Genomic DNA, 17,679 nt, shown 5'->3' on the forward strand with positions numbered 1-17,679 from the left:
CAATGAAGTTTATATCAGTTTCAAGAAAAGATTAGTTCAGGTAATAAGGTTCTAATCTATTGTGAAAAACTGGAATTGACGTTAAGAATCATTCCTGACATATAAGAGTTTTGAGGAAAAAAAGTACCATGAATTGGACTTAAGTGGTAAACCTCCATAACTTTTTTTTCCAGAGTCAGGGAAAGCATATTTTGGATTCATTTCTGAGTCTAAAATGCTTAAGCTGTTTTTTCTGGTGGGTTCAACCATGTGTCCACAAAAAGACAACAATTTTTTCTCAACTCCAAAATATCCTAAGCTCCTTATTACAGTAAATTTTCATCACTGAAATGCTCTGCAGGAAATTAAGTTCTGAAATGCTAAGAGATTTGTAATTAAACACGAAGACTAAGGAAAGAAGCAAATAATTGTTATCCAATTGGAGATCATATTTGGGTGAGAGATGTATGAATTTCTGCCCCAAAATGATAAATCTGAAATACTGAAATATAAATATTTCTCTATAAAATGAGGTGCAAGAGGAATGAATGAGGAAAATCACAGTAAAAGAATGATTACGATTTTACCAGAGCACAACAAATTATTCTACCTGTATCTGAATCTCGTTCTTCATTTCTTGATGGGCTAATGGTAAAAGGAAGTTTACGTTTCATGGAGGATTTCTCTTTCATCTCCTTGCCCACATCACTTCGGTCAATTTTTGGAGTTTTACTATATGATGCAATCTTGTCTTTACTCTATTAAAAATCAAATATGAATAAAGTTGTAACAATAGTGGCTAAGCAATACAGTACTTTAAAAAACTTATGAAGAAAATTTTCAAATATATACAAAAGTAGGTATTATAAACTACAGTCTTCAATGTATTCAAGATCCAGTTTCAACAATTATAACTTTTTCCAACTTGTCTCGTATTTCCCTACTTTTATGGAATGACAGAATTTTAAAATAACAATAAAACAAAATATCTTGAATATAATAAAACTATATTCCAAGTATAATATAGATGTTATCATCAACAAATACATAAATCTGAAAGCGATTTTATGTATAATTAAACCTACTATGTTTTGTTAATATCCTGTGCCTACTCATTCAGGTGAGTATCCTACCTTGATGGTCTACAACCATTATCAAGTTCACATTTGTAATTCAAATATCCGAACTGGTACTGCACATATAAACTAGGCTATAAGGAAAAACATGCTAGAAACTAAAAATTAAGCCACATCACCTTAGCAGGAAAGCCTAAAAGAAAAGTGATATGATGGTAAATGACGGATATAAGAAAATTAAGGAAGAAGGGGAAGAGGCGGCATAAAAAACTAAATAGTGCATTTTTTAAAAGAATTTATCAATAAAATCAAAAGGTGATTTTAAACGAGTAATAGAATAAGACTTTTAGTAAGTCAAATCATGAAAATGAGAAAGAGAAATAATAAAGATCAGAATTGAGACTTAATACAATTCCAGAGGGATTAATAAAATTACTAAAAAAAATTTTTATACCACCAAAACTTTGAGAGGACTAGAAAAATAGATTATTTTCTTGGAAAATAAATATTACTAAAATTTGGCTCATGAAAGAAACAGGAAACCTGAATAGACCAATCATCACAGAAGGCCATAAATCCATAGTTAAAGAATTTAAGTTTAAAAAAGTTACCTAGCCCAGATTTTGCAAGATATTAAAAAAACTCAAGGAACAGATATTTCACACATCATGTAAACAATACTACAGCACGAAGGTATGAGAAGCAACCAATTTATCTTACAAGTCTAAAACAAAACTGACACCAAAAAAAAAAAATACAAGACAGAAATTATAAACTAAATTACTTATGAAATAAACACAAAAAAACTATCTTAAACTGTCAAATAAAATCTAGAGTCTTAGAATTTAGGAAGACCTAAGTTACTGATTATCTATCATAATCAACCAGGGTTCATCCAAAGAATACAAGAATTATCTCTTCAGACAATTCACTTAATCAAAAGATTGAAGAAAAATTGCATGATGATCTTAAAAGATGACAAAAGTAATATTTCAACAGAGTCTACATTCATTTTTGATAAATCTATTATTAGCAAACCAGGAAGAGAACATGACTTCCTTGCATCTTAACTGGTAAAGATTACTGAAGAACAACAGCCTCATACTGTTTATTTCGCAGTTACAAAGTTAAATCCTCTTGAGCTATTTTTCCACTTATGTCAATGAAATCAAGCTTCACAGGCATGTATTTTCTTTATATGGTTGTTTTAAAATGTAGGGTTTATTATTATTCACATATGGTGAAGCGAACAGATAAGGGGACCACTGTCAGGTAAGTAGTGTTATTCTCAGTTCCCAAAAGGAAGGGGCACGCCCCACTATCCAGGACCACAATGGGCAGCACCAAGGTGGGCTGGGAGGCAGGGGAGAAGGGAAATGTGGGCAAGAGCTTTTATTGTGGTTTCCACAGGAAAGAAAAGGCAAGGCAAAGTAAACAGGTTCAGGATTGGCTATTTTAAGTAACATCAGCAGTTTCTGGGCTCTGGGTGCTGTTTCTCTTATTGTCTGGAACCTGGCTCTAGTGTGATTTACTGGGACAGGGGGACAGTAGCCCAGAGTGGGAGAGTTGGATACAGCTGGTGGCTGGGTTTAGACTCTAGATTGGTTGGTTTGCATATGAAATGTATGGCCATATGTGAGTTGTTTACTATCTTTGGGAACTGACTAGCCCTGGGAGTGGCAGTCTCTCCAGTGTCAGCAGGCCTCAGATGTTAAGATCATCAAAAATAAAAAGGCATGATTAATACAAAGGTTAACTAACAAAATTCTAGAGATTTGCCTTAGAAATAGGAGTCTTTGTTATTAATAAAAGAATCTAAGAAAAACATGATGTCCCTTTGCCCTTAAATCTGCATAAGTGAAGACACTGTTCTGTGCCATAAAACAAGTTAAAAGAAACCAATGTTTTTTTTGTTTTTGTTTTTAAAGATTTTATTTATTTATTCATGAGCGACACAGAGAGAGGCAGAAACATAAGCAGAGGGAGAAGCAGGCCCCATGAAGGGAGCCTGATGTGGGACTCAATCCCGGGAACTCCATGATCATGCCCTGAGCTGAAGGCAGATGCTCAACCACTAGCCACCCAGGCATCCTTAAAAGAAACCAATTTGATACCATGCGAAGTCGAAAATGTTCACAAGAACATACTGATCATATTCTCCTCTGCAACTGCTACCAACCAGTTCTATTCTCTGTAAAATAAAACTATCTTTGGAAGTATTATTTAACAAAGGGTTTTTGTAAGGTTCTTGAACACTTCAGTTATGTCCGATGGTTCTGAAATTTCTGTATTTACCAAATGGTATAAATACTCTCTCAATCCAGGAGCAAATCACTGGCACATCCTTCTTCCATATCCATGACATAGAAAAGTCTACCACTTTAGATTACTTTAAAATATTTTAAGTTTTTTTCATTTATGTTAGTACTATTCTTTCAATAACCTACAATAGTCACCATATACAGTAATGAAGTCAATGTAAACATCTGGGGTCCACTATATGACAATAAAAGGACGACAAAAAAATAAATGGCAAGACAATAATGACCTTCTATCACTGTTTCTGTTAGACAATGTGCTGGTATCCTTTACCAACTCAGTAAGATGGAAAAAAGAGGCAGTAAAAATTTGCCGAGAAATAAAAAAAACAGAAAATAGAAAACTTGGACACAACCCAAAATATTAATAGCTATCTGTGGGTAACAGTGTTTATTAGTGTGTTGGGAGAGAATTCTTGATGGCTCTCTTGCATAGCTGCACATCTTACAAGCAGAGGCACTAATAACTCCCTTTGTTCTAGACTATCTTTTCAAGAGTATCTATCTATATGGAGAACAGCCTTGGAAGGTAGTTCTCTTTCTCTGAGCAAAAGGTAGATCTGTTTACTGTTCTGTAATACATAATTTCTTCTTTTAGGGTAAAGACCAGGTAGACTTATTGACCATTATACTCTCCTGTACTGCAACTCCCTTTAACCATAGTTGTCATCTTGGCTCTCTTTGTCTCCTTGTGAGAAATAGAGCTCAGGTTACAAGTACCAAAGCTAATAGGTGGCTACTGTTATTCTTTTAAGAAATAAACTTTCCTTTATATCTCACTCAGGAGTCTTGTATCTGCCAGCAGCATCCATCAATCTGATTGGCTTGCAAGTAAGACAGGATACAATACAATCTTAGATTCTTGGATTTTTTACAAGGCAATTTCTATTTTCATTATTCTTCTATCTATGTATTTTCTAGTTTTTCTACAACCAACATACATTACTTGAATAGTAAAATAAAAGTTTCTCTATTATCATTTGGATACTAATTAATGAAGATCTGAATTATGCTGATGAAAAGGAAAAGAAAGCTACTTAGCAGGTTAAATGATTAGTATCCACTCTTACATTTCATGAATTTAACCTAGATTTTATACTTTCATAGAAGGTTTTATCAAAGATTTTGTTTTAGAGTAATAAATCCTCGGCAGCCTGGGTGGCTCAGCAGTTTAGTGCTGCCTTCGACCCAGGGTATGATCCTGGAGTCCCAGGACAGAGTCCCACATCAGGCTCCCTGCATGGCACCGCTTTCTCCCTCTGCCTGTGTCTGTGCCTCTCTCTGTCTCATGAATAAATAAATAAAATCTTAAAAATAAAATAAAATCATAAATTCTAATTTACAGCTAAGAACAGTTAAAAAAATTTCTAAACCAAAATCAATGTGGAAAAAAATCCCACAGATTATTAAAGAATAAAATATTTGAAGAACTGTGAGTAAACATTTTTGATGAACTCCTGACTACTGTTGAAATTTAATGAGGTACTTTATATTAAATGTATACTGCTATTGAATGTGATTATTACTTAAAATTATGCTCTACTTAAATGCATTTAAGAAATTAAGTTTTGGTTCAGGTTATTTTATTAATTTAGGATCTCATAACAGCAATAGTCCATGTCATATTAAACTGTAAAATAAGATCTCAATTTATCCGAACTGTGTATTTATTTCTAAAATTGTATGCAAGAAAAACTCAGAAGAAGCTTAAGGCTGGCTTTAAGGCCACTCACTAAGTCAAATATCTTTTTAAAACCAAAGAAAATCACTTTTAACAACAGCTTTCAAGGTCAAGTTGCTCAGAAATCATGAGCACCATGCACATCGCCTCAGAAGAGCTTCTGATCCTCACCCAAACAGACAGACATGTGACCTTGAAAAAATATTGAATGATTGAACGGAGACTGAGAAGAGTTAAATATATGTATCACTTTGGGTAAGCCAAAAATTAAAAAATGAAAAATCTAATTGTATTATTATTCCCATTTATTGTATAAATCTAATAATCAATAAGGATTCTTAACAAAGCACTATTTTTAACAGGATTAAGTTAGTGAAAAGTGTTTGTTTTATGCTAGTTGTTTCCATACTTTTGTGAAGGCAGTGCTCAGCCACTACTGTGTATTTAGTGGCAGCTTCCAAAGAAACATACAAAGTACCTAGGAAAAATAAAACTTTTTAAAAGTTCAGCCATATAAAAATTCAACGCCCCAAATGATATCAAGCAGCCCAGATATAATTTCACACATACAACCTTTACTGTATTCAAACATTTAGAAATAAAAGTTCTAATTGTCACCTCAAATCTAGCACTGCATTCTGTCCCTACAACTATACTGAAATTACTTTTACCAAGCAAAGTCATTTTAAGGTATCCCAACTGACAAAATCCAGTCACCTCACCCTTCCTATTAACCCCTGTGGCGTTTGGCATATAGACTCTCTTAGCCACTCTTCCATTTAACCTCTCCTGGTTCTCTCTGTTCTCCTTGTTTCCCATCTCTTGATGACTCTCCAAGTATTTGAATTCCTCAGGATATACTGTCTTCCATTCTCGCTCTACTCTCTTTGGGTGACATCTCCATTTTATTAATTTAGGATCTTATAACAGCAATAGTCCATGTCATATTAAACTGTAAATAAGATCTCAATTTATCAGAACTGTGTATTTCTAAAATTGTATGCAAGAAATGATAAGGTTATTTTTATATTAATCTTCATATATGTATTTCCAATGAGCTGTTTTGAGCTTTGGATTTATATCTAACTGCTTACTAATACTTCCAGTGGGATGTTCCAATGGACAAGTAAACAAGTACAAACCAAACATTCTTTTCAAAACAACCCATTCCATTTCTTGGATTCCTTCTCAGGGAATAATAGTTAAATCAACCTCAGGGTGGACCCAGATTACTTATTCTACATACACAAGTTCAATTCATTCAACATCTTTTAGATCTGCCAACTTCTTTCCATCCCCATAGCCACTGTCCACACTGCCTTTTGCTTGGATCTTAAAAATAATACTCTAGCTGTTCTCTTCTCTTTAGAGTCAGTGGCCACAGGATAAATTTCAAGTTCCTTAGCAAGAAACATAAGGCCATGATGAACTGGCCCCTGTCCAATACTCATCTCCTACCCTCCATCCTCATTTTATATATATTACTGTAACAGATTCAAGTCTTTTTTTTTTTTTTAATATCTTGGAATGTCCTCTGCTCCCACTTTCCTGCTGGCCACATACTTATTCATCCATGAGAATTCAGACTATGTATCTTTTCTACTGTGAAACCATCCATGGATCTTCTAGAATTATTTGCTTCTCTCCTTTTTGTCCCATCATTATATACTCAATACTTTCATTTCATGTGCTACTTACAACGGTAGAGCAATTCTCAAAGTATGGTACCTGAGACAGTTTCAGAGGATCTGCAAGGTAAGAAATATGCTCACAAGTGTTACTGTACCTTTCTCATTCTCTCAGGAACACATACTAGACTTTTCTAGAGACTACAGGACAAGTGATACCCAAATATATTGCATGCAGAAGCAGATGAGAATTTGGTGGTCTTCTGTTAAATCAGACATTAAACATATGTGCAAAACCAAGGACACTCTTCTAATATTTTTTGTCTTGGAATATAGAGTTGTTTTCCATAAAAATATGTGTGTAAACATGTACTAGGTTGTTTTTTTAAAACCAGTTAGTAAACATTTTTTTCTCAAGTTATAACTTCTGATATTGTAAATATCCACAGATGTAACCACATATAAGAAAGCTCTCTGGGATCTTCAATTATGTTGAAGGAGTCCTGAGAGGAAAACATTTCAGACAAATGGGAAGAGTAATTAGTTAAGACTCTTCATAAAGATTTACATCATACCTTGTTGTTTTACTCTAAGTGTCATAAAAGAGTACATAACACAATAGGAATCCCATATAAGGTTTGCTAGATAAAATGATTAATGAATTCATTCTGATTAAGATTTTTCATATTTGGTGCATTAAAATACATTTGGGGAAACTTGTCTATGGTGGTGTGAAGATACTAGCAACTTACCTCCACAAGAAACAACTATAAATCTAGACAAAATTGTCAAAAACAACCACTTTAAAGCTCTAGAAATTGAAAAAAGCAAACAACAAATTGAGAAGTTCCTGTCTACCCCCCTAAGAAAAACAGCTTAACTATGTATAAGAACAGTGTGTGTCTTTGGTATTCTTGCCTAGGGAATGCTTTCATTCCCAGGCTGATGCTTAGTTTGCATGAAGTGCTACTAGGGTGGGGTTGGCAATGAAAACCAGCATCTTTACTGCCAGAGAGTGTCAATTTGAATTGGTATAGGCCAAAAGCCCACACCCAGCTGCATTGTTCATAAAAATAGCAAGCAGGGTAGGAAACAATTGGAGGGCGCAAAACACAGAGTCCTGTTAGCCTAAGGTTGTGACCTTGCTGTGAAAAAGCAGCGGCTGGTGAATAGGCCACAAATTTAACAAGGCGACTGCAGAAATGAGAGAGCCATAGGCGGTACCAGATAAGACTTGTACATATCCCTGGCTGAGAGGGGAAGCTATGTCAATGTATGAGGAAGATCTGAGAAGGGTTAAGCTCTCCATATATCGCTCACTGAATGGGAGATTGTGTGTATATGCAGAGGAAATCTGAGAGAGTCCACGCTTTCTATATATCCTTAGTTGACTGCACACAGGTAAAAGGAAGATCTGGGTTAGCCCAACAGAAAGTAAATGCCAGGGCAGATTTCAAAAATGCCCGAACATTGAATGCACTCCCCAACACACAGGCAAGTCTGTCAGTAGAAGGGAGAAGTCTTACTGGCTCTTGGTGTTTGAGTACAACCTCTGAACAATCAATGGCTGCTGATTAATCTACACAGACACAACCGGGGTAACCCTGTGGAAGCAAGACCAAAAATGAAAAAGAAAAAACATGGATACCAGTGATAGTGACAAATAGAAATAAGTATTCAATAGAAGTTTCTGAGTAAGCCCACATATCAGACTAGACAGTTATTATAAAAAAAAAATTAAACAATGTTTAAAAAAATTAAAGTATGACGATAATGACTTATTGAATAGAGAATACTAATAAAGAAAAATTACAAAAAGAGCCAAATGGAACTACTGGATTTGAAAAGTAGAGTAACTGAAAATATATTAAAAACATTCAAAGGGCAGTCCAGGTGGCTTGGCAGTTTACCACTGCCTTCAGCCCAGAGCCTGATCCTGGAGACCCAGGATCAAGTCCCACATTGAGTCCCACATAGGGCTCCCTGCATGGAGCCTGCTTCTCCCTCTGCCTGTGTCTCTGCCTCTCTATCTGTGCTCTCTCATGACTAAATAAATAAAATCTTAAAAAAAAATAAAAACATTCAAGAGCAGATGCAAGGTGGAAAAAAATCAGTAAATTAAATATTCTAAATTTCATGAAAACTTTTACTCTATAGATTGAAGAAGCTCAACAAACCTTAAATAGAATAAACACAAGGATATCCTAAGCACATGACAGTAAGAGAAAGTGGCAATGATAAAGAAAAATTCGTCATGACAAGGGTACATAACAACAGCTGACTTATCAGAAACAGTTAAAAGCAAGAAAGATACACAGGAGTTTCTTTTTCATGTGAAAATGCTCTAAAACCCAATAGTGGAGATAACTGCACTACTCTGTAAATACCCTAAAACTACTGAAGTGTACACTTTAAATAAATGAATCATATGGTATGTGAATTCTATCTCAATAAAGCTGTTTTTAAATTACAGCAAAATTAAAATATTCCTAAGATCAATGAAGACTGAGAAATCTAATCACAGCTGAAGATCTGTTGTACTAAAATTCTTAGAGACCATAAGGATATGACAATCTGAGAGTAACTTGAGTCTATAAGAAAAAGAAATTAAGAGTGATGAAACTGGTGAATCTGTAGATAGAATTGCATGAATATGTATTTCTTTCATCTCCTATTTCATCTCCTATTTTGACAGTCTATTTTGGGGTTAATAAAAAATGTTGATGAATCTACAGATACACAAATAAAAGGGAGGAAATGGAGCTATACAGGAACAAAGCTGCTATATAATACTAGAATTAAGTTAATATTGACTTATAATAATTAGATGCATATTAAAATCCATAGATCAACCTCTAAGATTACAATTAAAGAATTCAGAAATTTAATAAGTTTAAAATATCAGAAATTTAAGAAATCAGAAATTTAAATATTATACTGAAAAATATTTAAAATAAAAAACATATGGGAGAAAAACAAAAAAACATATCAAACATATAAGAACACAGAGTAAAATGGCAGATATAAATCCAACCCCTATCAATAAATAATTATACTAAATGTAAATGGATTAATCACTTTAATCAAAAGGTAGAGATTGCCAGTGTAATCAGGCAAGAAAAAAATCAAAGTATCTATGTTGGAAAAGAAATAAAATTATCTTTATATGGAGAGGACGTGATCTTGTTTGTAGAAAATCCTAAGAAATCCATAAAATTTTAGAACCAATATATAGGCTCAGTAAAGTCATAGCATACAAAATCACTAAATAAAAATCAACTGTATTTCTATACACTAGCAATGAAAAATCCAAAATGAAATGAACTACAATAGCATCCAAAAGAATAAAATACTAATAATTTAGCAAAGGAGGTGCAAGATTTGTACACTAAAACCTACAAAGTATTGTTCAGGGAAACTAAAGATCTAAACAAACAGATTCTGTGGCGATGGACTGAAGACATACTGTTAAGAGGTCAATACTATCCAAACTGATCTATTCAATAAAATCCCTAGAAAAATCCCAGGAGGCGTTTTTGTACAAACTGTCAAGCTAATCCTAAAATTTATACGGAAATGTAAAGGACCCTGAATAGCCAAAACAGTTTTTGAAAACAACAAAGTCTGAAAACTTAAAATTCCTAATTTTGAAAGAAGATTGGGGTTGCCTGGGGTTGAGGTGGGAATAGGGACTGAATGCAAATGGGCACGAGGATCATTTAGCAATGATGGAAATGTGGTAAACTGGATTGTGAGGATGGCTGCACAACTTTGTGAGTTTACTAAAAATCATTGGATTATACACTAAATGAGTATATTTTAAGGGTATATAAATTATACTTCAATAAAGCTATTTAAAAAAAAGATTTGTACACGAATGCTCATCACAGCTCTATTCATATTTGCCAAAAACCGGAAACATTTCAGATGTCCTTCAATAGGAAAATGATTTAGGGGGAAGAAAAGAGGAAAACCAAAAAAGCAAAAAGAAAAACTCAAAAGATAATGTGTAAAATTAACTAGATAAAGGAGAGAACAGTTGGAAGACAACCACAGAAATCTAAAGGAAGGTTTTGAGGACCTAAATTAAATAGGAATGAAGGAGGACAGATGTAAAAAGACAAAATCGTAAGTCATCGGCAATGACTAATAATTAACAAGAACCGTTAACATTTATTGAGCACAAAATATTTAACAATCATTGTATTAGGCACAATACTTATGCCATTTCACTATTAAACAATTCTATAAAGTACTCTTGTCCTCCATTAGAGACACGGAGTTTGGAAAAGTTATGTAAATTTATCCAAGATTAAAGACATGGACAATGCAACTGCTACTGTGTATGTTTTGCTACTGGAAGTAGGGTGAAAAGGTGGAGAAAGAAACGCCAAATAATTGTGAGGTCTTGGATTTTTTTTTCACCCCCTCTCAATTATTTCTTAAATAAATATGCCATATTAGTAACTGTGTTATCTAAGGACTGAAAAACAATCTTATTCCTAAGAATCCAGTTTAATTCTAAAGGATTTAGGTCAATGGTTTGGGTTTATCTAGCATCCAACTGCTTTTTATTTTATGGGTAATTATTAAAAATACTAAATGGGGAATTTTTCCCAATTCCAAGACTTAACACATTTTTAGTATAATTATATACCTTTCTTCCATATGGTTTTTCTACCATATTGCTGTCACTGTCAGAATTTTCACTCTGAACTGGTTTTGTGAACCCAGATTTGGGCATCTTATAGCTGTTCAGCTAGCTTCTTCTTTTATCAGTCTTCTCATCCTGGATCTGTAAAGAATGGATATATAAGGGTTATTTGTATACATATGCAATGAAACTTACTTAAATGTATACACCACAGTTAATATAATTTGTTATTCTCTAGGTCTCTGTAAGTCCTAGCCTAAAGTAAGTTTTCGTTTAAGAATTTGAGCTTCTGATTAAAATTCTCTTGTTACAGTCCACTCAGTTTGTCATTGAAAAGAAGAAAGAACTACTTTTATATTTCTTCCCACCTTCTCTAGACTAGTATCTAGTATCTAGTTTTCCAGGGAACCACAAGCAGTGTAAGTGAAAGCAGTAGCAAAGTGTCATTTTAGCCTGTCTTCTAGAGGTAGAAGGTCCTACTAGATTCTCTGGTAGTTCTGCACTGGTCTGGAATTTACTTCTGAAAACCCAGCCAAGAATATGATAGGTTTGATTGCAATTTTACAATATCTAATTCCATTTTAAATTAACTTAAATTTATGAAACCGTTCCTACTTAAAAATCCTGGAGTGTTTATTTTCCTTCACTCAACTCTCAGACATTCCCAGGCAGTTAGTCACTTTATCAACCTACTCATTTGCTTAAAGTTTATCATCCTGTAATTATTATGTCATGTATCATTTTCTTTCTAATTTCTTCAGCCTTCTGTCTCCTGCTCTGCAATAGGTCAAGAAACTTCTTAGAAGCGTATGCTTACATACAAGCTTACACTTGAAATCCAAAAAAAATTCCCAGAAGGTAGTTTTACATATAAAAAGGGAAGCCATGCGACTAGACCAATGTTGCCGTCTGATGACCCACTAGCTACATGTGGCTGTTAAAAGTTAAATTAACTAAAATTAAGTAACTATTGTATAATACAGATATATACTTCTATTATCACAGAGAGCTCTATTGTATAGCACTGGGCTAGACTGAGGTTGCTGGCCAACAGGAGCAAGACGTGGACAACAAAACGACTGACAAGCTTAATTTCTAATTATTTCATGCAATAAATTTCCTATGGATGAATATTATGGGTCTAACTAAAAGTAAGCTACATTCTAGCATCTATGTGAATTATTAAAACCCACATACCTAGAAGATTAGTAAAATCTTCTGTGTTCTTCAAATTGTTCTATTGGTACTTATTAAAATGTCTGATTTCAATAGATGAAACAAACCCCAAAATCCCTTAAATGAACTGAGTTAACTTGTAAATTATTAAAACTAGATTCAATTAATCTGAACACAGCCAAATTAGAATACATTCCAACAGAAATAACTGCCAGAGTTCAAATAGTTCAAATCTTTCATTTATAGAGGAGGAAATAAACTTGAATAAAGAAACTTTTTGATATTATACACATGAGGCAGAGTTTATCTTGGGATCATTTAACTGTTCCAACTATTCCTATATAAATAGAATCATTTAAACATAGCACTGCCCTCAAACTAGCCTTGTGTAAAGCTTACAGAGTTATAGTTATGAGTCATATATAAACAGAAAAATTCTGACTCAAAAGCAAAATGGATCTGCATATTATCAACAGGCATTAGTCTAGGTGAGACTGTAAAGATAAAGCACTATACCTTTATAAATCAAGCAAAGAAAGTTATTGGTGAATGTAGAAGTATCACAAATATTTTTAAAGCAAATTATATACAGCAATAGTATTCTATTAATGGACTGTGTTAGGAAGCAGCTTATAGTATCTTTCAATTACTTAATTTAGAAAATTTCAGAGTAAAAATGAAAATTAGATTCTAAAAATATGACATCAATAAATATTAAGCATTTAATATATAGTTAGGTTCTAAGCCCATGCTATATAGTGTAAAAGCTAGAGCAACCAATATGCAAACTATAGTTTGCACAGGATAATCAAAATCATGTTAGGTAAATGAAAACATCCAAACATACCAATAATGATATGAAGTACAAATGGACTAAACACACTAATTAAAATGTCAGAGTGCACACCTGAAACTACTATAACACTATATGTTAATTATACTGGAATTAAATAGAAAAGTGAAAAGAAAACTAAAAGGTGGCTATCAGAAGGAAAGGGGAAAACAACCATACAATAAGCTATTAACAAGAAATTTACTTCGTAACGATATAGGTAGGTTAAAAGTAAAATAATGGAAAAAAGATATGCCATGCAAGCACTAATCAAAGGAAAGCTAGAGTCACTACATTATTATCAGACAAAACTGATCTCAGAGCAAAGAGGAACTTTACATATTACACCTTGACAAAAAGATCAGTTCACTAAATGTGTATGCAACTAGCAACAGAGCTTCAAAATACAGGAAGCAAAATCTGAAAAAATTGACAGGCGAAATAGACAAACTCATAATTATAGTTGAAAGCTTCAACTATTCTCAGTAAGACAAAAGATCACCAAGGATATAAAAGAACTAAAAAATGCCATCAATTCAACTGGATCTAAATGACATTTGTATAAAAATCTGCCCAATAGGAAAATATTCATTCTTTCCAAGGGCACAAAGAATATTCACCAAGATAGGCCACATGATGGGTCAAAAACAAACATTAATAAATTTAAAATAATTGGGGTGCCTGGGCTGGCTCAGTTAAGTGCCTGACTCTTGATCTCAGGGTTGTGAATTAAAGCCCTGTGTTAAGCTCCACATGGGGCATGGATGGAGCCCACTTAAAAACAAAAAACTATAGATCAATATAATAGCTCATGATCATATACAAGAAAATCTTCAATAAAATATTAGGAAATTAAATTCAACTACATATAAAAAGGACAATCCATTATGAAAAGTGGGATTTGGGGTACTCCCAGTAACTCGTCAGTTTATTTTTATTTTATTTATTTATTTTTAAAAAAATTTTATTTATTTATGATAGACATAGAGAGAGAGAGGCAGAAACACAGGCAGAGGGAGAGGCAGGCTCCATGCCGGGAGCCCTAGGTGGGACTTGATCCCGGGGCTCCAGGATGGCGCCCTGGGCCAAAGGCAGGCCACCCACTGAGCCACCCAGGGATCCCCTAACTCATCAGTTTAATGTGTGAAAATCAATCTATGCAATTCATTGTATTAACCAACTAAAAGCAAAAAACAAATGATAGTCTCAACAGACACAGAAAAAGCATTTGATAAAAATTAGTAACTCATTAATGACAACTCCTAGTAACAGAACTTGAATGCTTTGTCTCCAAAGATCAAGAATGTGCACTCTCATCACACTTCATCATCCCCCTCCCCCCCACCCTGGGCTCTAGTGAGGTAAAACTGACAAACAAAAACTGTATATATCTAAGGTGTACAACGTGGTAATCTGATACATGTATACACTGTGAAATGATTACCACAATCAAGCTAATTAAAACATCCATCCTGTCATACAATTAACATTTTATCTGTGTGTGTGCAGTAAGAGTGCTTAAGATCTATACTCTTGGAAACTTTTAAGTATAAAATACATTATTATTAACTACAGTCACCATGCTATACATCTCATTTCCACCAATCCCCAGCAACCATCATTCTACTCTTTGCTTCTGTGAGTTCATTTTTAAATTCCACATATAAGTGAGATCATACAGTATTTATCTTTCTGTCTCTGGCTTATCTCACTTAGTGTAACGTCCTTCAAGTTCATCCATGTTGGCACAAACGGCAGGATTTCCTTTATTTTCCAATGGCTGAAAAATATTCCATTGTAAATATGAAGACCATATTCTCTTTATCCATTCACCCATCCATCAACAGACATTAAGGCTGATTCTCGGGCAGCCCAGGTGGCTCAGCGGTTTAGCGCCTGCCTTAGGCCCAGGGCATGATCCTGGAATCCCGGCATGGAGTCCCAGGATGGAGTCCCGGGATCGAGTCCCACGTCAGGCTCCCTGCATGGAGCCTGTTTCTCCCTCTGCCTGTGTCTCCGCCTGTCTGTCTCTCTCTCTCATGAATAAATAAAATCTTTAAAAAAAAAAAAAAAAGGCTGATTCTCTATTTGGCTATTGTGACTATTGCTACAACACCCATATGAGTAGAGATATCACTTTGAGACATTGATTCCATTTCCTCTAGGTACATACCCTAAAGTGGAATTGCTGGATCAGATAGCAGTTATATTTTTAATTTTTTGAGGACACTTCATGCTCTTTTCCAGAGTGGCTACACAATTTACATTCCCAACAACAGTGTATAAAGGACTTTTCTTACATATAGTCACCAACTCTTGCTATCTCTTGTCTTTTTGGTAACAGCCATTCTAACAGGTCTTAGGTGAGATCTCATCATGGCTTTGATTTGCATTTCCCTAGTGATATCGAGCACCTTTTCTTCTACTTGTCCATGTGTGTACTTTGGAAAAATGTTCAGGTCCTTTGCCCATTTTTAAATTGAGTTTGTCTGCTACTGAGTTGTATGAGTTCCTTATATATTTTGGACATTAATCCCTTACCAGATATATGGTTTGCCAATATTTTAACTCATTACAAAGGCTACCTTTCCATTGTTTTCTTTGCTGTGCAAAAGGTTTTTAGTTTAATGTGTCCTACTTAATAAAATTTCCTGGAGTGCTTGTTAAAATACAGATATAGCAGGTTTGAAATGGAACCAAGAATTTGTACTTTTAATAAGTATCCCAGTGGTTCTTATCATTAGGAAAATTTGAAAATTAGTGAGTATTTTTAATGATATTATAAGAGATCTCATTAGAAAGAATTTATTTCATTAATTTAAGATGGGATATTTCTACCATATAAGTGTGTGTGTGTGTGTATGTGTATATATATATACACACAACCTGCATGCATGTGGGTGTGTGGGCTATCACCTTAATTTAAAAAATAACTACACGGGCAGCCGGGGTGGTTCAGCAGTTTAGTGCCGCCTTCAGCCCAGGGCGTGATCCTGGAGACCGGGGATTGAGTTCCATGTCAGGCTCCCTGCATGGAGCCTGCTTCTCCCTCTGCCTGTGTCTCTGCTTCTCTCTCTCTCTCTCTGTCTCTCATGAATAAATAAATAAAATCTTAATAAAAAAATAAAATAAAAAATACATTAGGTAGCCTGATGCAGTCTCATTTAATTTTTTTGACTGTCATTTCCTTTCTTCTCAGGATGATTCTTTGTGAGAGTACTTTAACTTACAAGATCGATCCTAAAGAGCAAACACTGGTATCATATTTATTTTGTTCTATTGACTGTTACTTATGTCATAAATGCTCCACAGCTTTCTTCTCTTAGATTGATCTGTTTCCATTTTTCTGGGAAGTATACACAGCAACTATTAGTTTTTTGTTACGGCCTCCTAATTATCAACTTTAACACTGGCTTCTCTAGAAGTTTATTTTTCCCTCCACTTTAGATAGAAAATTTGTTGCTTACTCAATTATTGCCCTCTGTAGATTTTTAAGTTTAAAACAGTCTTAACAGAAGCTTGCAAACTACAGGTTATATTTTTTTCCCTTTAGAGAATTAGAAAATGACAAGTTTTACACAATTCTTTACATTTAAATAAAACTTTAAACCGTATTTTCCAAACTGATTTTTCAAAGCCCCCTTCATTGGGATCTCTAGAAACTGCTTATGATGTGGGGAGTGGGAGGCAGGGCAGGGGGAGAATCACCTAACTGGGAGAAAACTTTTGTATTTTATATCTCTTGACTTGGGGATCCCTGGATGGCTCAGGGGTTTAGGGCCTGCCTTTGGCCCAGGGTGTGGTCCTGGAGTCTCGGGATCCAGTCTCACATCAGGCTCCCAGCATAGAGCCTGCTTCTCTCTCTGCCGGTCTCTCTCTCTCTCTCTCTCTGTGTGTGTGTCTCTCATGAATAAATCTTAAAAAAAAAAAAAAAAAAAAAATCTCTTGACTTAAAGTAAGGTGGGACAAAAGACCCCATCATCCATCTACCTTACCCAATCCTTCTTTCCTGTAGAAAAAATATCATTCTATAACCAACCTCCTTAGATTACATATGCATTTGCTTTAGCAAAAAGGGTCTTACTGACTCATTTTTGGGACACAATACGTGCATTTCTAAACAGTCCAGTTACTGGAAATTTGCCAAAAACTATTGATAAAAATGCATATCACTACACAATGTAAAGTTTAACCAAACAAGTAAAACTAACTTAACCAGCACCAATGTCACTAACCTAACGCTAAGGTGTAATAACAAGAACAGCAGATTCAAACAACACAACTAACTCAAAAAGAATGATCTAGATAAGCATCCTTGAAGGCTGACATAACTGC

The 17,679-nt window shown here is 34.4% G+C and overlaps 1 protein-coding gene across 6 annotated transcripts in view; it reads right to left on the reverse strand.

Moving 5' to 3' along the window:
* ANKRD12 (ankyrin repeat domain 12) overlaps positions 1-17,679 on the reverse strand; it is a 124,532-nt gene that overhangs the window by 80,361 nt on the left and 26,492 nt on the right. For 5 of the 6 annotated variants that reach the window (XM_077899976.1, XM_077899972.1, XM_077899974.1 and 2 more), the window contains exons 2-3: positions 11,340-11,477; positions 590-737 (exon numbers count right to left, since the gene is read on the reverse strand). In XM_077899976.1, coding sequence (XP_077756102.1) covers positions 590-737; positions 11,340-11,426 — 235 coding nt within the window. In that variant the 5' untranslated portion in view covers positions 11,427-11,477. Of the gene's footprint in view, positions 1-589; positions 738-11,339; positions 11,478-17,679 lie in introns of those variants that run through there. The other variant, XM_077899977.1, reaches the window with a different exon arrangement.

Source organism: Canis aureus, chromosome 6 (genome assembly GCF_053574225.1).
Source record: "Canis aureus isolate CA01 chromosome 6, VMU_Caureus_v.1.0, whole genome shotgun sequence".
Classification (NCBI taxonomy): domain Eukaryota; kingdom Metazoa; phylum Chordata; class Mammalia; order Carnivora; family Canidae; genus Canis; species Canis aureus.